Source organism: Panicum virgatum, chromosome 4N (genome assembly GCF_016808335.1).
Source record: "Panicum virgatum strain AP13 chromosome 4N, P.virgatum_v5, whole genome shotgun sequence".
NCBI lineage: Eukaryota > Viridiplantae > Streptophyta > Magnoliopsida > Poales > Poaceae > Panicum > Panicum virgatum.
Window position 1 is genome coordinate 49,720,414 of NC_053148.1, and position 22,922 is coordinate 49,743,335.

The window sequence follows — 22,922 nt, forward strand, 5'->3', positions numbered from 1 at the left end:
ATATACTGTCTAATCCCGCAGACAAAAGATTGGACGTGTTTTCTTCTTGAGCTGAGCCTGAGCTAATCAGCTAATACAGAGTACCCTGCACGCAGTAGCTACTAATCGTAGTCGGTGTCCTGCCTGAATTTGTACTAGCCCTATCCGCATCTTCAGCCAACCTGATTGCTACCAGTTTTATAACGCCGAGCAACCTTGTAATTAAAGGTGGTCAATCTGAACTGCAAAGTTTGTACTCTTCTTGTCGACGGAACAAAGCAAAGCAAAGCAAATCCTGAAAGAATGCAAACTTTTCGTAATGCAAGGAAGGTACGGTGATGGTAATGTTAACCCTGAAAGAATGCCAGGGTTGGTTGGAACTATCAGACTAGCTATCAGAGCAGCGAGCAGAGGGAATTCAGGAATCTGGCGGGAAGCAACGCCTTGCCAGGGATGCGATGCGATGCAACAGAGAAGCTACTGCTCCGTTCCATCTTGGTTGAGGACCCACCCATGCATGATTCGTAAGATGGAGGCCGGTGTCAGGCGCTGCTAGTGCTAGCCAGAACACGAACATGCACGCTCCGACGCGGGACGGCATGGTGATCGTGGCCATTCCCTCCCCGGCGCCGCCGCACTGTAGGTGCCCGCGCGACGCGGGCGTTCCACACTTGCATTCCATAGGATGATGGCATTGTATGGGATCCGATGGGCGTGCCGAGGCGAGGAGGTTCGTGCAATTATTGTGGTTCTATTTGCTTTAGTAGCGCTAGGTATTGTAGTTAATTTTGACCATTAGTTACGGGTATTAAATAAAGATAGTTTACAAAACTAAAGTCGTGTTTTGGAAGGCTTCAAAAGCAGCTCCAGCTCCGGCTTCGGCTGAAGCCCTCCCAAATAGGGTTTTTTGGACCGGGGTCGCCGGTCCGAGTGGCGGCTCGGTTCTTTCCCGCGCGACGGCGGTCGTGTGCCGGCGAGCCGGCACCTCTGGTTTCTTTCCCGTGCGGCGGTGGTCGCCGGTGGTGCGAGCAGGTACGTCCCGCTGCCTCTCTTCTTTGTTAGGGTTAGGGTTCACTGTGTTCTTCGATTTTCATCGAATTTCTTCTCAATTTTCCTTTTCCCTACCCGATCTACTCACTAGATCGGCCTCTGATACCATTGTTAGATCACCAGGAAATAGATCGAGAGGGAAAACTCACTCTTAGTAGGAGAAAGCCTTCTTAGTGGCCTCGGGTACCTCCATGGCGCCGTCGTTGACGCGCCGGAGTGGGTCGACGTCGATGTGTTGCAGTGGTGGCGACGTGCAGTGGCGGTGGGCTTCCCGCCGCTTCCGGCACCCACTCGGTCGGTAGTCACGGAGATGGACGAGAGGATACAATACTATCTTGGGTTGGCCTCCCTCGACCAGAGAACCGAGTCAAGGGCCCGACTCGGTCGTTGGACCGAGTCGGTGGAGATCAATACTAACAGGTGGCACACATGTCAGACACATAAAAGAAAAGTCGAGTGCCTGTGATGGACGGAAGCAAGATCGGACAGCCAAAACAATCGAGTGAGAGAGAGGCTCAAATCACTCAAGTGACAGATAGCTTTCCCTTATATTTTAGATGCATAGTAAAATTTTTGTGTCTAGAAAATTCAAAACGACTAATAATTTAGAATAGTGAGAGTATGCCGCATGATGCATGACGTGTATATATACGTATGACGCATGCAGGACCGCCGACGACTGAGTTATACAATAGTCAGTCGTCATACAATAGCTATTATGCATCCATGCATGCATGAATTTCTGGGGTCTGATGCATATATGCGAGGCTAGATATGGAGCTACAGCAGCACCCCCACGGCGACTGCGACTGCGACGGCCATGGCTAGCGAAGCCGCCGCCGGCGCCTCTGAGGACAAACGCTGCTTATCCGTGTCCATCGTCACGAACGTCAGCTGGTCGCCGTCGAGGTCGTAGATCATCGTCGTCCCCGTCTGCAGCAGGCTCCCCAGGACCGACGCGCCCTTGGAGGGCAGCACGGTCAGGCACTCGAGGTCACGTCCGCCGTCGTCGAACCTGAAGAAGTAGTTGTCCGTCCGGATCGGAGCTCCATCGCCGCGCCCGTGCCCTCGAACACCAGCTTCAGCGTCGGGACCTCGACGCCGGCCATGGACTGCGCCGTGTAGCACAGCGAGTCGAGGCTGCCGTTGCGGTCTTGCGGAGAGGTTGCGCGGAGATCCTGCTTGCGAAGGCCTTCCTCACGACCCTGTAGGCGTCGGAGAGGAGGTAGGTGACGGGTATGGTTGTGCTGAGGAACACCCCGCCGGAGCCGTCGTCCCGGAGGTCGAACGTTCCCGCAGGGATGTCGTCGTCCAGCTCCTCGCCGTCCACATGGATGCCTGTGTAGAACATGGCACTATTTATGCCATTTCAAGTAATTTTGGTGATCAAATGACAACACAACACTTGGATTAATATGATTGTTAAGATGACCATTCTCAAGCGTTTAGGTTCAAGTGATGACAAAGAGAAAGAAAAGATAGTCGTAGCAAGGCCCGAAGGGCCGCCCCTACGGGGGTTCCGCTACCCGGTTAGCGGACGGGGGTCGAGGGGGAGCCGCCCCTCGCGGGTCTCTCAGGGCAGCGCCCTGAAAGCTCTTCGGTCAGTAGCACCGGAAGAACCGACGCCAAGGACATCGGTGCATCCGATGGTAGTCGGAAGAACCGATGCTATGAAATTCTTGTGCAGAAGGGAATCGAAGCCAAGTCAGCCTATAGGCACCGGTTGAACCGACGGGTCAAAAAGGGGCATCGGTGCATTTGGCGTCCTATGTTCCAGAGACGATGTCAAGAGCCCAGGAGAAGATTCTTCAGCACCGGTTCAACCGACGGTGCATCGGAGTATTGCGTCGGTGCAATGACGTCAGCGCCCAGGAGAATATTCTTAAGCACCGGATGAACCGGTGATGCATCGGTACAAAGCATCGGTTCAACCGGTGATCACTGCGTCAGCTGTCAGGAGTTCAACGGCTACTTCGGGTTATGAGTGACCGGAAGAACCGACGCTACCTCAGCCAGAGGCATCGGTTCTTCCGGTGACCGTTGGAGCAACGGCTACAAGACTTGGTGGCCTATATATACGTCTCACCCCGGCCATTTGAAGATTGCTGGAGTTGCTGGACATCCCACACACACCCAAGAACATCTCCAAGCCATACAAAAAGCATCAAGATCATATCCTTAGCCCTTAGCACACTTTGAGAGTGTTGTGTAAAGGATTAGCTCTTAGTGAGTGTGATTGCAAGGCCTTGAGCCTTTGTGCTGTGGTTCTCTAGTGAACCAAAACAAGAGCTTGGTGCGCCGGCACCTTGGAGCATGAAGCTCGCCGGCAACGTCATCGACCCTCCGACTTGGTGCAGAGCGGCGACGACATCTTTGTGCGGGGGACGTGGAGACCCCCATACTTTGTGGAGAAGCTCCTTAGTGGAACCCGGGGCCAAGGTGACCGTGATTGTGTTCACGGAAGAGATTTTGTGGCCGAGTAGCAATACTCTTAGTGAGTGCTACAACAACGTGGATGTAGGTGTGCCTTTGTGGCTAACCGAACCACGGGATAAACCCCCGCGTCAAAAGTTTGCTATCTCCTATCCCGCTCATTAAGTTTCCGCATTTCATACTAGCAATTTGTATGCCTTTATTTTCATAGAATGATTTCTTAAATAGGAAAGTCTATAGGTTGCTAAACTCTTTTGGGATAGGGGTTTCACACTAGAACAACCATAGTTGCACATCTAGATAGCTTGTCTTAGTTTAAGTTTTGTGCAAACTAGTTGGAGACATATGTCTAAGTTTTTAGAGTGTCTAATTCACCCCCTCCCCCTCTTAGGCTAGAGCACCCGATCTCTTTCAGCCTGTGAGGCCAACGTCGTACAGATCGGTGTACACATCGCTCGTGCGGAGCGGCGGAGAGGACGCCGCGGCCCGTCCGTGGCGCGGCGACGTCGCCCAGCTGGACCTGGCTGTCCGAGGCGCCGTCGTCCGGCGCGAGGAAGTAGGAGAAGTTGGAGAGCCCGAGCTGCGAGACCAGGGAGAGCGGCCCCCTGCCCAAGCCGATCACGCCGGACGTGCCGGAGTAGTCGGCGCCGGTGGTCGAATCGCTGCACCCGAAGAGGACGTTTGGAACGGCCGTCGTGCCGAAGGTGAAGGTGTCCCAGGCGAGGTACCCGGCCGTGGACATGGTGTCGCTGTAACTGGCGGAGTAGCCGCATGGATTAGGATTGTTGTCGCAGGTCTGAGTGACCAAGTCCTGGCAGGTTTTGTCGTCGCAGGGCAAAAATTTGAAAGTCTCGGATTTTGTGGCCAGGAAGGAGGACGACGGCGGCCGGCAGGCGGTGCAGGTGGCGTTGCACCTCATCCACACGAGCTGGGTGGAGATGTCAAGGACGCCGGAGATGGTCTGCGCCGTGGGCGTGCCGACCTGGAGATCGGCGAGGTAGAGCCCGTCGGTCTCTGCCGGCGCTCGGTCGGTCGTCCGATCTCCACGACTACCACCATGGCCCTCGCCGGGCGGCGGCGGAGGAGGCAGGAACTTCTCGGCGATGTCGACGACGTCAGAGGCGTCACGCCCGTGCTTCTTGAGAAAGTCCTTGAGCTTTTTAAACTGCTGGGAGCTTGCGGGGACGGAGCCGCCAAACTTGGGAAGCCGCGGGAAGGCGGCTGCCGAGGCGAGCGGTGGAAGTGGAACCTGCAGCAGCATGGCGCTAAGGAGTAGCGACGCCTCAACAGCTACAAGCAGCAGCATCCCCATTGTGGCTTAGTGACTGCCCATTGTGGTTCAATTCCTTCGTCCTTGCACTGTTATATTGTACTCGCCCCGTGTAAGGCGGCAAGTGTATGCCTACGTGCCAAATTCAGTCGCCGTACGTCTACGTATGTCACTATGTGTGCAGGACTGCAACTGTGTATGCCTACGTGCCAAATTCACAGTCGACGTCTACGTATGTGCAAGTGTATATGGCTACGTGCCAAATTCACAGTCGCCGCCTGCGTATGCTCTATGTGCAAGGGTGTGCCTACGTGCCAAATTCACCTTCGCCGTCGACGTATGTGCAAGTGTCTGCCGCTTGTTGTCTGGCTTGCCCGCCATGCCATGTCATGGGCATGCGCCTCCATTCCAGGGCACCACTTCCAACGAGCAATGATGAGAATACCTTACACATAACTTATTTAAGAATCTATATTTTTATATTTGTTTATTTTGGATCAATGATGTAATTTTTTTAGGAGTTTTATTAGCTACGGTGACAAATTATTTTTAGATTTTAAAAGAATATCTAGGTGAGCACCAGAAGTAGTGCTTAATGACCAGAGGATGAGAGGATGCATCAATATGCTCCGATATCGTCTTACGGGATTAACAAAGTCACTCGCATTATCCTGCTAGCTATCTCAAGCGGCCAGGGTTATGTTCTAGACCAAGCATCGATATAGAATATAGGTACAATGCAACAGCGGTAGGGCACCGATAGGGCTATAACAAAACGCCACCTTCTGCCCAAAGTTTCTGTCCACCTCTTGCTAGCTAGTCATCATGCTTATATATACATACTACCTAATTGGCGAGGGGAAGGAAGGACCTGTTAGAACCACGGCATCCACCAGATGTACATTTTGCCAAGGTTGCCGAGGGAGACTGCTTCAGCAATCAGGCGGCGTGCTTGGCCTTCCACGGAGAGAGGCAGGGAAGGGCTGGCTTTCACACCCACCACAACCCCCTGGAGCCTTGCTTTGATGTTAGTAATGGCCCTCTGGATGAATCGGTAAACAGGAAACAGATCAGCATCAGTGAGGTTTGTTTTTTATTAGACGTGTAAAAGACAAACCCGATGCCTTATATTCGTACCTGTGCGTGCGGGTTCTGGACCTCGCCTGCACTGGATTTGTTAGTTTTGGTCCACTCCACTAGCGGATCATGGATGAAGGTCTCGAGAACAGTCATGAGGGTCTCCTTGTGAGTTCTGAGGACCGATAGAGTGATTTCACAGACCTTAAGAAATATGCCTTCATATCCTGTGATGCCCAAGCCATCAATCATGTTCTGCACTCACACGTTCACACAAAAAAAAAGAGAGAGTTATAGGTCAAATTCATGTAAAACTTGAAATACAAGAAACTAGGGAGACAAGGTTTCAGTACTTGTGTAAGCCTGAATGGCACCACCTCAGGCTTGTCCAGTAGCAACCCCCTATCAAACAAGCAGCTGAAATCCACATGAACGCAGTCCCCGGTTGTGGAATCAAAAAGGATGTTTTCACCGTGCCTGTCACCAAGCCCAACAATGTGGCCAACCATTGACCACACTGCAGTGGTATGTGCATATGCCACTCTAGCACGAAACCATGCAGCTGGCTCAGAGAATGTTGTCAAGAACCATTTGTGGAAAACAGGGGGAAACATTGGAAGGATTTTAGTCTTCAGCATCTCATCGTCAGGCATTTTTCCATGGTATGTGTCATATATCCTCTTGACTAGTGGATTTGTTTTCATCCTATCAAACTTTCCATGAGCTATGTAGATGTCCTGAAGAATATGACGAAGACTGCGAGTATTGGGAACCCATTCTACCATTCCACAATCTTCAGTAAGTGGTACCACTGCAAAGGTTCTGATATAAAGCTTTCTCCTGCGGCTCTCAGGGACCTTGGAGAGGAGACGGTTGATCATTGCATTGAACTCCATCATGCGTGAGTCTTTCCTAAGATCATCCTTAGGTTTGCATAGAAATGGGCGAGCAACTCCGTCGCTTCCGATGAAAACAACCTGAAGATTGAAATGGTCTGCTTGTGAGTTGCTACCATCACAGTGAAGTATAGCAGGTCAATAGCTAACTCTGATACTTTCAGAACAATGAAGATGAATGCACATCACACTAATAGACTTGTAGTAAAAGTAAAAATAACGTTGTAACCCCAGTACCACCTGTACAATACTCCTGAATTATTCAGCATCCAGCAAAATTTAGAACGTCCCTGATAAGAAATTTAGTTTGGCTGGACAGTTGCTTCTCTTCTACATACCTTCTTTGGTTTCTGAAGAGAGGAAAGAATTTCTGCTTCATCAGCTATTCCAGCTATCTTAGGATGCTCAGAAACTGAAAAGGGGTGAAAACCAGATTGGTCCGACATATTTGAATCATATGATGGCAGAGTCACAGTTAAAGCCTGTTGGACAGGTAAGATAATTCCTAGTGGCATCATTCTTTTCAAGGAACTAAACTCAGTTGAGATGTTAATTGTTTTCGCCTTTGGCTGCCCTGGATGAAAGCAGAGCTTAATGAGATGGTCTATCAGAGTAGGAAATTGAATGAACAATGCATTATTTTGATTCCGCCGATATCCTTTCTTTGCTGATTGTAATATTTCTGCAGCAGCATCTCGTCTTGCAGGCACTGTTGACTTCGACACTGCAGCCATCATCCAAAGAGCTTGTTGAGGGTATTCCCGTAAAACAGTCGTGATGATGAATTTGACAATTCTGACAACTTCAGCATTTTGGTGACAGATGCGGGAGATCAACTGAGACAGCACAGTAAGCCACTGGTATATTGGTAGATCCTTCACGCACCCACGGATGAGGCTTAACACCTGCAATGAGCTGAATAAGTCTCTTAAACAGAACGAAAAGACAAATTTGAAAAGGATGCGCAATCAAATTTACCCTTCCGTGGACCTCTTTCATGTGCTGATCAGAGGAAGATTCATCTTGGGTGTATATGCTTCCAAATTCAAACCAAAGAGTAAGCATTCGAGGAAGTGCTTGAAAAAGATTCTTATGCCCTCTGTGAAGTGCTTTTGCATAGCATAGTAGCACTCCCATAAGAGATTCCCACCAAGGCTTCTCTTTCTCTTCAGTTGCCCTGCTTACCGAGTTAGAAAAGCTAGAAGAGACTGGTCCAACTTTACAAGCAAACTTGTCATCTTCTTGCCGTTTCCTAGCATCAATAAGCAAATCATCAGCAAACTTTGCCATGCAGAAAAAACCCTTTTCCCACTTGGGCCGCAATTCGGTTACTCTAGAATAGAGAGATTTGATATCCGCACTCTGTTTTTGCCCTGTATAGTGGATCCATCTAGTGTAGAGAAGCAGGGTTTTAGACACATCTGGATTCTCTTTTGATGCCTGTGTCGCAGAGATAGGTGGATTTGGCAAAGCAAGAGAGAGGCTACAAAGAGATGAAAGTACAGCACTTCCCAAAATTTCTGCAGGCATGTTGAGAAGTGTTTGCTGAAGTTCAGCTATAGCGCTATCAAATTTCCGTATATTCCAGAGATACTTCGCCTTCTCCATGTGAGCATCGGGGGCACCTGAAGCATCTGCTTCCAGTATTGCAAGGTGAGCTGTTTCATAATGACCAGCCAAACGGCAGAGCTTAGCATAATGAAGCCAGCTGTTCCCAACCTGAGCATGCATATGACTCTGACTAAAAACCATCCTTCGGAGAGCAAGTAAAGGCTCCCTTGTCCACAGAGATGGTTGTGTACATTTCAGACGGTTCTCCCAATCCTTTGCTAACTTCAGAAATTTCGGATCGTCTGCACTGAACGATTTATCAATAAATGACTTGTCTCCCAACAGGGAATTGAAGTCTTCCAACTCACGCAACATATGGAGCTTTACAACATAGGGATACGCACGCATATATGAGTCCATGCCTGCTGCAGCCAGAGGTACAAGCAGCGCTTGCTTGGACTGGAAAATTTGTTCAGCAACCAGAAACTGATCTTTGTTCATCATGGCCTTGAATATCTTAGCAAGATCCATGTCAAAAGAAGCATTGTTCTCAGAACCACTGAACACCAGACCCTGGTCTGCCCCGGTCAGATATTCATCCATGAGATCCCATCTCCCCAAACGCCACGCTGCTCGCACACCCTGCATGCACCAAGTTTTCTTATACTGGGGTATGCTGTGCACCAAACCATCCACATGGGCTATCATGGCTTGAAGGTGGCACATGTTTAGCAAACAATTAAGAACATCAGATTGTCTATGAACACAGGTAGGTTCCATGTGCAAGGCCTGTTCACATAAGGTTAATATTTCGGCCCAGTTTCCAGCTTTCTCATTAATTATAAGCTGATCTTGCAGGCTTGATGATTTCCTCAGATTGGCTAAACCAAGGAGGCCATCAGGCTCATCCAATCCTCCATATATTTCCATAAGAAAAGATATGTCATCATCTGAAAAGTTGCCACTACACTCTGCAGCTGGATTGGAGGAACCCGAATTCGCCTGGACATGAGATTCAAAGTACATTAGAGCACGAGCATGAGCTTGACATCTAAGAGAGGCCCTTGCTAAAGTAACTCTAGGTATAGCAGCCAGCAACTCAGCAACATTGCTACACTGCACCAGCATTTGATCCTGTTCATAATCAGAACATGTTCCGCCTTTCAGTTTACCTCCATACTTTCCAGCCATGGCATAACTAGACTGTGATAATGCAATTTCCTGTTTGAGATCATCAACCCACTGCCCAAGGTTATCAAGTAAAGTGAAGATGGCTTGAATACAGACCTCACTCTGCCCCCCTGCAATTCCATGAACTGCAGCTCCACTACTTTCAGAAGCAGCAGCATTGAGAACACACAGGATTTCCTCAGTAATGCTTTGACGAGCCTCTGGGGTACCATAGCAGACAACATTTAAGACCAAGTATGGTAGGAGATAGATTGCAGTTGGCATATCATGCCGAATAATTCCACGACATGCACTAAAAATACCAGAACGGGATCCAGTTGCATGTGATGTCAACCTTCTAATCCAGTAGTATATCCACCTTCTAAAAGACATTTCCGGGCGGTATATTGGGCCGAGTGGAGCAGAATCAGTTGGGTTACGAAGATGAAATCTTGATGTTAAGCACGGGGCAATTATTTCCTTGACAGTCTGAGAAACGGCCCCACAACTTCTGGCCCCTGTAACTCATGTCACAACAATTTGATTCTCAAATTGTCGTCACTAGGTGAAGATTGGCAACCGGCCAATTTCAGTAGCTCCTGGATAGCCAAGGCAGCAGAATCATGCACTGTTGTGTCAGCAGCAGCTCTGAATGCCCTTGCAAGATGCTTGTGGATCAATTCAAATATAAGATCATCGTCTGAACATTTTATCTTAAAGCGCTCGCAAGAAATTACCTTTACCTTAGCAGGATCAACAGCACCCAGTGCACCAAGACAGTCTGCACAAACTATTTTCAGTCTCTGGCCAACATTAGTCCTTGATTGCTCTGCACATCCTTTGAGTAAAGCCATAATTAAAGAGCTTATTACATCCAAATGAGCAATATCTTCACCAATGATGAGAGCAGTCAAATCCTCTCTTCTGGCATTAAATAATTTACTCAGCTCACAAGCTACCATGTACCTCACATTTAAGCTTTCATGGTTAAGACCATTGACAGCATCCTTCAGATGATCTTGCAGTGTCATTAGCCCTCTAGCTTCCTGTATTACCTTGTTTACTTCTGATAAAGGTTGTAGACTAGGCAACAGTGGTAGTTCACGTATATGTTGCTCTAGCAAGCTGTTATTTTTCACAACAAGTTCTTCTAGGATTTCAACAATTTTACTCAGGTGAGCAGAAGGGCATACTTTGCACTTTTCTAGAGATGGAATGAAAGCAGCTACAACTTGGGACATAACATACTTGATACTATTTGGTGATACTTCAGCCAACTGCTTTATGAAAAAATGTAAGACATCAAGACCATCCATCTGAAGACCTTCCTTATCAATAGCAAAAATCAACAGAACCATAATCTTTGGTGTATGTGTACTCAAATAACGGCCCATCATCTCAACCAATTTCCTTATTCGCTGGAGAGCTTGTTTTTGAAGCTTCATGTCATCGGAATGGAGCATCTTCTTGTCAATGCTATTGAGAAGGCGGACAAAATCATTCCTCAAAAATTGAGGAAGAGTTTCATTGCCTGTCAGAATTCTAGCAATATTCTGAATTGTTGGTGAAATTTTTGCTGTCCTGAAAATTAATATATCATTAGAAAATTGTTACTAATTACCCAAAGTAAGCTTATATCGAACTGCATGTCTAGTGGAAAGAAGATTCACCTTATATCAGTCTCAATCTGATCAGATTCCCCAGGAAAACATACAATTTCGTCAAGCAGTGTTGGCAAAGCAGCTGCAAATAACTCTTTGGTATCAGTTTCTGTCTCATTCTTATAAAATTGTAGAACAGATGCTAAATGCTGCCCATCATCATAAAAAAGAGCAAAGCAGAGAACTGTAGGCAACCAATTTATGATCAGTTGTACTAGTTCAGTGTTTAGATGGCTTGCCAGTTCACGCAGAGTAATAATGGCGTGATTATTGTTTGGGAGCGACACAATGAGCTTTGGTATAACTGATGGAACCATTCTCTCAATCAGCTCTTTGGTCTTAATACCTACAACATCCTCAGCGAATTCCTTAATCATTATGGGATGAGTCACAAGTCTAGATGACAGATAATTATATAAATTATCTCTAGCATTCGAGTACTTTGAGAGGAAGTGATCCAATCCTCCTTTGAAACAGTAATTGCAGCATCTATGAATTAATCTCAAAGCAGTCATCCTTATGATGGAATTATGATTATCAAGCAGATCAATCAGTAACACAAATGAGCAGAAGAAAACTTCTCCATGAATATCACTAACTTTCATGATTGTACCGGTTGATTCCAGAAGTGTCAGAAGAATATGAGAATATTCAGCTTCAGTGAAAGCACATTTTATTTTGTCCATGAATTGAAGTTCTTTAGTTCCTCCATCCTTTCCCAGTCCATCAGAAAACAAAACATCCATAACATTTTTTTCCAAGAAGCAGCAGACTACACCAGAAAATGCTTCCCTGACAGCTTTCATTTGATGAAGTAGTAGAAATTCAAAACACTGAACCCACTGAGTTCTCATCTCAAGCAGAACATGTCTGCTAGAATGCCTCAATAACCGCGGCAAAACTTCAACCCAATAAACTATAGATTCCTCAGAAGTCTCTGCATAGAGAAACTTGAAAAAGAGAGTGTGGGCCTTGGAGATGTTAATATTGAAGTCAACATTCTCAACATGTACCAGTGCAGTGTCCATGATAGAAATTTTGTCTTCATTCTGAACAATTCTATTCCTGATATCACATTGAGGGCACCAGAAACCTCTTGAGAGAAGATCTAATGTTGACACAGGTTGTTCAGAGTGCTTGTCCAAGAATAGATTGCAATGGTTCCCCACATTGTCAGTGCAATCAGTGGTTCCATTTAAGCAAGATAAAAAACCAAGAGAAAAGGCCATACTTTTCCCCACTGTCTCGAGTCCTAAAGCACCCACTGACCTGTAGCAAGCAAACATGACAAGGCATAGTAAAATATCACTGTAAAATTGTGGAACTGCATTAATTAGAGAACAAAATTTGAAGGCTAGATTACATATACTGCATAACAAATAAAGTATGTCCCAACATGGCATTTTCCTGTTGTGTTTATTACATTACTTCTGGAAAAGTGCACCTAATCTAAAATCATGAAAGGGGGAAGCATGTCCACTCACTCAAGTTTCCTAAACATTGCTCCAAGCATGTTAGGACCAGAGTACAACACAATTATGGGTAGTGACATAATTGACTCATTTTGAATCTCAGCAGTTCCATTACGGATAGCCAAATCAAGGACTTCAAGATCGCATCCAGCATTCAGTTTATTGCCAACCTTTGCAATGGTTTGAATCAAAAGGCATTTGATCTTGTAGTCTGAACTGGTTTGAGTGACAACATGACCATCATCCAACATCAGTTTCAACATGTTGATGAGGTCAGCATATATTGGATGAACAAAATGTGTAACATCACCAATAAAATGAGATTCATCTTCGAACAGTTTAGCATGTCCAGGAAGATTGACTGCACAAGCATTCAACAAAAAAAAAGGTAAGCTACTAAAGTTGAAGTAGAGAGAGGCACAACTCTGATCACCATACATTCAGGAAGGTAAAGCCTAGCATAAGCGCAAGCATACATAACTTGTAAACTTGTGCCCGGGGAAAACAGATCCCCTATATATGCTCCCACCGTTCCAAAATGTAGGTCGTTTTAGTTTTGTCCTAAGTCAAACTTCTCTAACATTGACCAAATTTATAGAAAAAAAATATTGACATCTACAATGTCAAATAAATGCAGTAACAAGACACATTTCATGGTGGATTTAATGAAATGAAATGAAACTGATTCGATGTTCTAGATGTTGGTGTATTTCTCTATAAATTTAGACAGAGTTAAAGAAGTTTGACTTAGGACAAAACTAAAATGACCTACATTTTGGAATGGAGGGAATACCATTTTTAACAAGCCTAGATGTCCTAATACGTTGCAGTCTTGTCGATGCTTTGTTCAGGAGAGGATGGCGCAACCGTGCAAGCTTGCAAGGGTGTATAATCTGGAGCAGCACAAACAGCTCACTGTGCATTAACTAAGCTAGCTTATCGGGCCATACAGCTTCAGGATAATTTGCGGTTGCTTTGCAGAGCAGTAGTGCTTATGTTTAAATGCTGCTGCGGAAAAACAGCCAGGAAAACTTTGAGTTCATTTTGGCACAACATATTAGGTTTGACAAATTATGTTTTCCAGAGTCTCACAATCCACTTATTTGTTCCTTTTTTCACAACACTACCTCTGTCTACAAGACTACAACTTGATTTTGATAAAAAAGATAGCCAAAGGGATAGTGCCAAACAGAACTGTAGTAATCTACCACAATGCCAAATGGAGCCTTGTAGGATTAGTCTAAGCTATGTAACAAGGTCTTAAAAACTAGGAAGTATTGCCAAACTTTTAAAGGGAAACTAAAGCAAGTAGTGCATATTCAAAGATCTACTTAAACAAATAAACCTGGTATTTCAAAGGCAGTCATAAGGCCCACACCAAGACATGCACAAAATGAAAAATGCTGCAAAATTAATAACATGCAGAAATAGAAGGCTTACATTGGAGAAGCATTACAGTATGAAGAGCTTCAAAATACAGTGGCGCATCGAAGGAAAACATGTTTCTCTGGGTTATCTGCATTTAACAGTTTTGAGGATGCACAGCTGGAAATAAAAATACAGGCTAGATCAATTAACATGCTGGTCTCTGATGATTTGCTCACCTGTTTGTGAATCCAGGAAATCCAGGAAAGGACTTGCTTAGAAACTCTGGTAAACAGACTTGTCTTTGAATAAACACATAACGAAAGACACAGCAGACTAATCACCTCTATAGCAGTCTCTGGAGAAGTCTCATAATTGTCTGGCGATAAGGACTTAATCAGTGTAAATAAAGACTGTCGAAGAGTGCCATAATCCTCTTTTAGTTTGAATCCAACGCCAGCAGAAAACCCTGATTCAGTCATCTTTTGACGTTTGGAAAAACTGCTTTCCTCATTCTGTGATATTCTTTTCTGGCCAACTTTTGGCAAGTCAGAATTTTCAGATCTTGCCTGAAGGCTGCTTTGATTGTTACCATCATCAAGAGTAAAGAAGTCTTGACCAAATTTGCTGATAACCACTCGAATGCATTCAATCAGTTTGCTGCAAGGTTTTGGCAAGCAGAGCAATTTCAGAAAGATTTCTGGTTTCCATACTTCAGCAGAGCAGAGTTCAATTATTCTCTTGTATGCGGTGTACATCGCAACCTGAAAAGAAGTAGCGGTTAGTAGAATGAAGTACGCATAGAACCTGGGTAAGTCAAGTTGGTCCTCGAACCTGAAGTTCTGCACTTTTGCTGGCCTTTACTGCTCTTTGGAGGACATTAACAATATCAGCAGCTGTAGATTCAACAATATAACCAGGACATGAAGAATGCAGTGCATGAAGACACGCTCCCATTGAAAAGTCATAATCTGCATCTCTGCAGAAGCCAATATATAGCACATTGGTAAATGATGATGCCTGGATTCCAATAAACATGGGGAAAGCAGAACCTACATTATAATTTACTACCTCTATTTCATATATAAGTCATGTAAGGAAGTCAGGAATTACTAGCAGTGTAGCGAACCGGATGGAGTATGGATTTTTCACATGAGGTAGGGTGAAGTGGTATGCTTGATTGTAGTTTCCACCGACCCTCAAACCTCACTACAGTTATAGGATTCATATCTGGATTCAGTTTAAATTTGAATATCATATTTAATGATCACAGAACCACTTATTTACAACAACAACAACAACAACAACATAGCCTTTTTTCCCAAGCAAGTTGGGGTAGGCTAGAGATGAAACCCGAAAGAAATAAGTTCAAGGTTCAGGCACATTGATAGCTAGTCTCCAAGCGCTCCTATCCAAAGCTATCTCTTTAGAGATATTCCAATCCTTAAGGTCTCTCTTAACCGACTCAGCCCGCGTCAGTTTAGGTCTACCTCTACCCCTCTTTACATTACAGAACCACTTATTTACTATGCAGATTTTTTTTAAATAGTTACATTGGTGCAATAACTGTTAGCTGGTTTGCATTCAGCATGCGTGTAGGTTGGCAGCACACTCTTCACTTAAGTTGGTGCAAGGTTGGAGAAAATAATAGAAAATTTGGTCATTCGATCAACTTGGAAGGATGATGATGCATATGCAGCACATGATAGAAAGGAAAATTAATTGAACATGCAGTGCCATGTTGTCACAGTTGATATGCTTGGATGCCTTTGTTGAAAAAACAACTGTTGATCTCTTCTTCTAGTTTATCTAGATTTTACATGTGTTAGCTGCACCGGCCTCTCTGGCCGTGCGCCTCCCCTCCTGGGGGATTCTAGATGGTTTTGGTTTAGGCAAGGAACTCCTTATTGGTATTACTTCTATAAACCAAACCCTAGGACTTCCTTGCCTATATATGTACAGTAGTACAGGAGCTTTGCCTCTCCATAATCAATCTATTATCTTCCGAGCCATATTTGCTTTCAACATGCTTGATTTTTTTTCCAGTTGGGCAGTATAGAAAAACGATACTGATGTTGCAGTGGTGGGCCAGTTCTCAACTTCTCATACAGAAAATGGTTACAGCTAGATTCAAATCTGAATATGAAAAAAATGCATAGCCAAGCAACTTACCAAGGACAGCCAACTTTTAATTTACAATTTTTACAGAGAGAAGTTCTCAGCTATTGTATACACAGGGCCAGGAGCATCATAAGAGGACAGTGATAGGCTAGTAAAGTAACATTCCTGCAAAGCAGCTAAAGAAAACATATGCAAAGTCTAGCATAACAATATTTGGACTCAATATTTTTACTCACGATAGAATTTCAACCTATCTCTCCTCGAATGGGTGCAGTAATTTCGATAAAGGGAAGCAATGAGTACTAACATGATTACCTGATATCAGAAAGTTCAGCAGCATCTTGGCCCAAAATGCATGCGATTGAACGGATAATATTTTCTAGAGGAAGAATCTCAGCAGTCATCACTGTGGCAACAATGCGTGCAAAATCAAAACAAACCTGTGACAACAGATCGAACACAGGGAAGTTAAAGATACACAGGGTTAACCAAAAGTTAAAATTATTCATAAAGGTTGATGCCAACCTTGTGTAGAGAACCATCCCCATAGCAGAGGATAGAACAAGCAGCAGAAACAAATGGCATGTTAACAAGCCCATCAACATACAAGGTCCCATCTGCAAGACACTTGTTAACTAGTTTAATCAGTGAAGTGGCAAATGGACGCCATCTTGCATCGCCTGTCAGATCAACCTGCACGCCAGGTCCATTCTTAGGTTGGCAACTGGATGGGAGCTCACTATAAGGTCCAGGTGAGTCCAATATATTTGAGAAGGATCCACAGAGGCATTTAACTAAACACCTTCCAGGAGGCACACCACTAGGACTCTCATCATGCATTGATGCCACATATAGTAGATCTGTTGGATTGGACAAGGTCAAGTTTCAGCCTTTCTGCATGACCCATAATTAAAGATTAAGAGAACAAAGCAAAACACATATCTTCTACTGCGACCATAGCATCCAGGAAGAACTGTCTGTAAGCTTCTCGGTCACCAGTCCGAAGAATGGAGAGCAGATTCCAAACTGCATTGAATATAAGCTCATGGCTCGACCTGCAACAGCGAAGAAACAGCATAATGTAAATGACAGGTGGGATGTCTAACAAGTGAAATCCGCTGGTGTGACACTTAGCTAAGACAACTGTACCAAATTACTTACTAGTTACTATCTGCACCTTTGACCTCTGAAACACACATTATCAGCCACACTAAAATCCATCACATGCCTGGATGGGGTACGAACAAGTATCCAATCAAATGGACATAATATATGGAAGTTGCAGCACCGCTGCACACCCAAACTGGATAAATCTATCTACATTTTAGCAAAAGTGCACAGCCCAATCGAATTGCACATTTATACCGCAATCCATTTCCCGGACGAAAGGGAACTCAAATATGAGGAGCCGTTGGACTAGGGTTTTGTGGAGGGAGAATGGGGGAGAAGGCAGGCAGGCAGGTACCTGAAATCGGGCTCGGCGAGGAAGGGGAGGATGCGGCCGATGACGCTGACGACGTCAGCAGAGCGGCCGTTGTAGAAGACCCCGGGGAATTTGAGCGCCGCGTAGGCCACCAGCTTGAGCAGCGCAATGACCTCCCGGCGCTCTCTCTCGGATGCTGCGCCTCGCGGAAGCGCGACCACGGCAACAGGTCAGCTCAATCGCGACCCGCTAGAGTATGGATGGCAATGGGTACAAATTACCCGCGTGCCCGCGGGTAAAAATCCGCTAGGGCGAGGATCCGGGTTTGTATTTGTACCCATGGGTATGGGTGCGGGTTTGCATTTGAACCCGACGGGTAAAATTTTGCGGGTTTAAAAAGGCTGTACCCGTGCCCGCCTACCCGCGAACCCGCAAAATCAACTGACACATGGTCCCTGTATACAACTATATAATTTGTTCTAGCGTTTCCATTCATTCCTTCCATCCCCGTTCCCCTCCCAGCCTCCTTTTCACAGCCGCCGCCACCCCACCCGAGAGGCCCGACCGGTGGCCGCCCAAATCTTGGAGCCGGAGCGGCGGCCGACCGCTGGAGCCTGAGGGGCCACCGCGTCGCGGCCTCCTGGCGGCCGTCGCGCCGTGGTCTCCCGCCATCACCGCGCCCCGCCTGGACCCTGAGGGGCCGCCCGCTAGGAGACCTAGCGGCCGCCGCCCGTGACCTCCCGTCAGCCGCCGCGCCTCGCCCGGAGCTCGAGCGGCCACCGACCCGCAGCCTCCCGCCGCCGTCGCGCCTCGCCTGGAGCCCTAGGGGCCGGCCGCCGCGCCGCACCTGGAGCTCGAGCTCCCGCCAATCCGCGGCCTTCCGCCGGCGGCTGGCCGCCGCGCCCCGCCTGGAGCCCGAGGGGCCGCCGCACTGCTCGCACCGGAGCTCGAGCGGTCGCCGGCTCGCCGCCTCCCACCTCCTGAAGCCCGTGCCCTCCGCCTGCGATTTGCCCCTCGCCGGATCTGCTCCCAGCAGATCTTGGCGAGCAGGCGGGCGTGCCCGCGGGTATACGGCACCCGCGGGTCACGGGCGCGGGCGCAGTTCGTTACCCGTGGCGGGTCGCGGGCGCGGGTGCGGGTCTGAGAATGACCTGACGGGTGTGGGTTTGAACATCCTCTACCCGCGGGTAGTGTGCCCGTTGCCATCCATACGCTAGAGGCGAATGTGGAGTGCGGGAGTGGCGGCGCACGAACCTTTGGGGGATGGGATGACGTAGTCGCGGAGGAGGTTGGGGAGGACCTCGCGGAGTTTGACCTCGAGGTGCGCCGAGCCCGGGGCGGCGCCGGCGGAGGCAGTGGAGGAGGAGGCGATGAGCTCGCGGAGCTCGTGGATGTAGGTGAAGTGGCTGGCCATCGCCGGAGGACGCGAGGGCGGCCGGGCGGGAGCGCCGGAAGGGTTCGGCCCCCGTGGTTTTGTCTGCCCTGCTCACCAATAAAAACAAAACACGCGTCTCCCCCACGGCCCCACCTCCCAGTCTCCCACCCGCGCCGCTCGCCGACGCCGCCGCTCCGCCGTCCCCTTCTAGCCTCCCCGGAAGCGAGTGGCCCCCTCTCCGCCGCCGGCCTCTCTGCGGCGCCGCCGGCCGTGGGAGGGTTCGCACCCGCCGTCGCCACACCCGGTCTCCGAGCGCTCCGTGCCGGGGTATCCCCTGGGCCGCCCTCCGCCACTGCCGCTCCGCCCTACACCTCGCCGCTTGTGGGCTTCTCTTTTCTTTCTCCTCAACTTTCCCCACCAAAAAGAAGCAGGGTGGAGATGCGGAGGGTGTCACCTTCGCCGTCTCCGGCGAGGGGCCCGGCGGTCTTCGCCGCCGCGTTCGTGGTATTACTGCCAGCCTTGTTCCCGGGGATGTTCTCTCCGCTCGGCCACGCCTTCCCTTCCCTCTTCTCGGTGAGTCCCCCTTTCCTCCTGCCATCCTCGCGCTGCTCGATTGGGTCAGGTTTAGCCATACTAACAGCTCGTTGAATGTCGAGTTGCTTCCTACGGTTTCGATTGCTAATCTTCGTGTCCTTTCCCTTTGGAATGCGCCAAGGTTGGATCATGTTTGGCGGATTGATGTCAATATTGGAGAATGTATGTTGCGCGAGAAATAGAAATGGCGTGTCAAAATGACGGAAGTTGCAGTTGTTTGTAGATTGTTTAGTTACGACGCGCAATTTTGAAGCGGTGCGAAATTTATTCTGGTCAGGAAAACAGTTTAATTGAAGCTGGCTTATTTAAAAATACCATTTCTTTATATCTCCACGCGGTCTTTTATACTCTTGGATCTGTTTTTAGTCATGGAATGAAGCGTGTACTGAATAACTCAGTTTGATTACTGAGTTGTAGGATTTGCACTCTACCTCTGCACTCAGGTCGCAATATTTCTGGTGGCATCTCCTATAATCTTATATTTTTATGAAGTTTAGACGTGTTGTTTCATTTCTTCTTTTTTTTTTTTTGCAGGAGTGGAATGCACCTAAGCCAATGCATCCTTCTCTTTTAAATGAGGCGCTGCAATGGGCAGTTGTCAGTATATATACCTCAGATGAAAACTAGAATGGTTATGTTGGACTTTGGAGGATGTTTTCACCTTTCTTTTTTCACTTTTGGGTACAGCCAGCTGAGCAGAGGAGAGAGCTCTGGTCATCCTTGCCATACCAGGGGTGGAAACCATGCCTAAAGTCATCAATTTCTCATGGTAACTTATTGATATCTGATAATTACGAATCACCATGCCTCTTCCTATGATAGAAATCAGGCTCTTATGCACTTGTCTCAAAATGGTAGCATTACCTCTGGAGCCAAGTGGCTACATACAGGTATTTCTTGATGGTGGACTTAACCAGCAAAGAATGGGGGTAATGCTCTTTAACTACTGACAGTACAATATTGAACTTGAGACAAATTGCTGAATTGAGGCCTTATCCCGATCTATCTTTTTGTTCTGTAGATATGTGATGCAGTTGCAGTTGCAAAGATTCTTAATGCTACTCTTGTGATCCCACATCTTGAAGTAAACCCTGTTTGGAAGGACTCAAGGTACCTCTGAAGCTTGAGACTACTATATATGTCTTCTCCTGTTGAACTGGAAGTAATTTGTGTACTGACATTTTCTTTGGTTGCAGTTCATTTGAAGAAATTTTCGATGTCGATCACTTTATCAACTCCCTAAAAGATGATGTTTCTATCATCAAAGTGCTTCCAAAAGAATTTTCTTGGAGCACAAGAGAGTACTATGGCACTGGCATCCGTTCTACGAGAATAAAAACTGCACCTCTTCATGCCTCAGCAAATTGGTATCTGGAGAATGTCAGTCCTATCCTGCAGAGGTTTGAGAAAAACTGAATTTGCATTGTCGCTATTTGTTATGCATGTGTTTACATGTTATGGAAGTTGTTTGTATTAACATGATGTCTATTCATTGTTTGAATTAATGAGCTGGTTACTTATGAATCTAATTCTTCACCAGTAATCTTATCCATCTGCTGTCACTGCAGCTATGGTATTGCTGCTATTGCGCCCTTTTCGCACCGCCTTGCCTTTGATGATTTGCCTGCGGATCTTCAACGTTTGCGTTGCAAAGTTAACTTCCAAGCCCTGGTTTTTCGGCCTCACATTATCTCGCTGGGGGAGACTCTTGTGAAGCGCTTGAGGTCTCCTGTCCCGGGGCATTCTGATGAATATATCCGTCAAGTTGTAGAACAAAGCACAAATGAAGATGGAAAATATGCAGTTTTGCATCTCCGTTTTGATAAGGTAAGTGGAAGAAGAAGCTTTGCAATATTCATGGTGTTTGTTACTTTTTTAGCACTTCAAAGAATTTGTGCCCTGTAACATCTCAAACTGAGCTGTACTTTTCAGGATATGGTTGCACATTCATCCTGTGGCTTTGGAGGTGGCAGAGCTGAAAAATTAGCTCTCGCTAAGTACAGGCAAGTTATTTGGCAAGGGAGGGTATTAAATTCACAGCTAACTGATGAAGAGCTTCGGAACACAGGACGTTGCCCATCGACCCCAGAAGAGATTGGGCTGTTACTGGTAGCCCTCGGCTTCGACAGCAGAACTCGACTCTATCTTGCTTCTCACAAGGTTTGACTCTGTGTGAACTAGCTTATTCATCCCGGGAATATCATGAAGATTTAGCATGCAACACATGTTCAGGTATATGGTGGGGAAGCCAGGATCTCTAGCTTGCGCAAACTTTTTCCGCTGATGGAGGACAAAAGGAGCCTTGCATCTGAAGAGGAGCTTGCTGATGTTGAAGGGAAGGCTTCTATGCTAGCTGCTCTTGACTATTACATCAGCATGCATAGTGATATTTTCATCTCTGCGTCTCCTGGGAATATGCACAATGCTTTGGTAAGTTCTCATGGCCTCGGTTTTAGCCATAGTGATCATTCATTCAACCTGTGGTCTTGACTATAACAAATTTTAATCTCAGTTGGCTCACCGGACATATGAGAACTTGAAGACCATAAGGCCAAACATGGCATTGCTGGGCCGCATCTTTGTGAACAAGAGCATGGAGTGGTCAGAATTTCAACATGTTGCACAGGCAGGGCACAAAGGAAGATATGGGCAAATAAGGCTGAGGAAGCCAAAGCAATCTATCTATACCTATCCTGCGCCAGATTGTATGTGCCAAGGGTAGACTGCTAAATTCCACATCAGTCACTACTTTACTAGGTGCTCTGCAGCACACGGAGCTCAAGGATTCTGGGAGATCACCATCTAATCTGTCAATGGCATCCCTTACTGGCAATTGCTAGCTCCCTTGGATTGCGAAATTGGTTACAAAGTTTTGGTGGTTTAGTCAATTAGTTCATTCAGTTGAATCATAGGTTATACCAGCTTGACTAGCCTCTACGAAGACAATCCTTCTCCGGCTCCATGTAAATTTTGAGACCGCTGTTGCACACTGTATCTTTTTTTTCCTCTGTTCATAATACAGTCTATGTAGATGTAATTAACAGAAAATATTTGTTATGGCCGGTGATAGCACATCTGACTCAACATTCTTCTACTTCGACATCTATCTCACTGCATCATGTTTTCTTCCTCCGCTGCAATGCTAGGTGAAAAGGGCATTTCTCCCCTAGTTTGATGTTCCTTTTTTTTTACTTGCAAAAGAGATGAAGTATGCTGAACTTGTTTTAGTGCTGTGATTCTGTAACAATATACTGCTCAGGTATGGCCATTTACATTTATGTCAAATGCATCATCCAAAGGAGTACGCAAACCCCAATCTGTTCTGCTACTCTTCTGCTTAGCAGGCTCCATTTATTCAGTGCTGTTATTTTGAAAGCCGAGAAGAACATTACGGGTGTGTTTGGTTGTCAGACTAAGCCTAGCCTGGCTAGTATTGTAAGCCTGGATAGACCAGGCCTGGGTTAAGTCATGCGAGCAGTATATGT

General features: G+C 46.6%; 2 protein-coding genes and 1 pseudogene across 3 annotated transcripts; 1 reads left to right on the forward strand and 2 right to left on the reverse strand.

Annotated features, from left to right (window-relative positions):
• Positions 1 to 1,809: 1,809 nt before the first annotated feature.
• Positions 1,810 to 4,774, reverse strand: LOC120669505 (aspartic proteinase nepenthesin-2-like). Its single transcript, XM_039949244.1, has 3 exons — positions 3,913 to 4,774; positions 2,188 to 2,367; positions 1,810 to 2,141 (listed from the first exon to the last, which is right to left on the reverse strand). The coding sequence occupies exons 1-3, from the start codon at positions 4,772 to 4,774 to the stop codon at positions 1,810 to 1,812; spliced, it is 1,374 nt and encodes a 457-aa protein (XP_039805178.1).
• A 603-nt stretch (positions 4,775 to 5,377) lies between these two features.
• Positions 5,378 to 18,882, reverse strand: LOC120668859 (annotated as a pseudogene).
• On the forward strand, positions 17,584 to 22,541 carry LOC120668860 (O-fucosyltransferase 39-like). Of its 2 annotated transcripts, none has more exons than XM_039948655.1 (10): positions 17,584 to 17,697; positions 19,972 to 20,034; positions 20,125 to 20,206; positions 20,296 to 20,366; positions 20,459 to 20,547; positions 20,634 to 20,837; positions 21,006 to 21,264; positions 21,370 to 21,597; positions 21,670 to 21,867; positions 21,950 to 22,537. In XM_039948655.1, exons 1-10 carry the CDS (start codon positions 17,662 to 17,664, stop codon positions 22,157 to 22,159), a joined length of 1,440 nt encoding a protein of 479 aa, XP_039804589.1. In that variant the 5' UTR covers positions 17,584 to 17,661; the 3' UTR covers positions 22,160 to 22,537. The 2 variants fall into 2 exon arrangements, with proteins under 2 accessions (XP_039804589.1, XP_039804588.1); XM_039948654.1 differs by lacking the exon at positions 17,584 to 17,697 and adding an exon at positions 19,059 to 19,416 and having other exon boundaries at positions 21,950 to 22,541.
• The last annotated feature ends 381 nt before the right edge of the window (positions 22,542 to 22,922 follow it).

Bases quoted from the DNA above. Each gene is read 5' to 3' on its own strand.
- LOC120669505 (XM_039949244.1), bottom strand. From the start codon at position 4,774: ATGGGGATGCTGCTGCTTGTAGCTGTTGAGGCGTCGCTACTCCTTAGC. The intron at 2,368-3,912 runs GTGTACACCGAT...TGTTCTACACAG, and splicing joins CGCCGCTCCGCACGAGCGAT to GCATCCATGTGGACGGCGAG. The intron at 2,142-2,187 runs GCAAGACCGCAA...TACACGGCGCAG, and splicing joins GATCTCCGCGCAACCTCTCC to TCCATGGCCGGCGTCGAGGT.
- LOC120668860 (XM_039948654.1), top strand. From the start codon at position 19,282: ATGCGGAGGGTGTCACCTTCGCCGTCTCCGGCGAGGGGCCCGGCGGTC. The intron at 20,035-20,124 runs GTCAGTATATAT...TTTTGGGTACAG, and splicing joins AGGCGCTGCAATGGGCAGTT to CCAGCTGAGCAGAGGAGAGA. The intron at 20,207-20,295 runs GTAACTTATTGA...TCAAAATGGTAG, and splicing joins AAAGTCATCAATTTCTCATG to CATTACCTCTGGAGCCAAGT.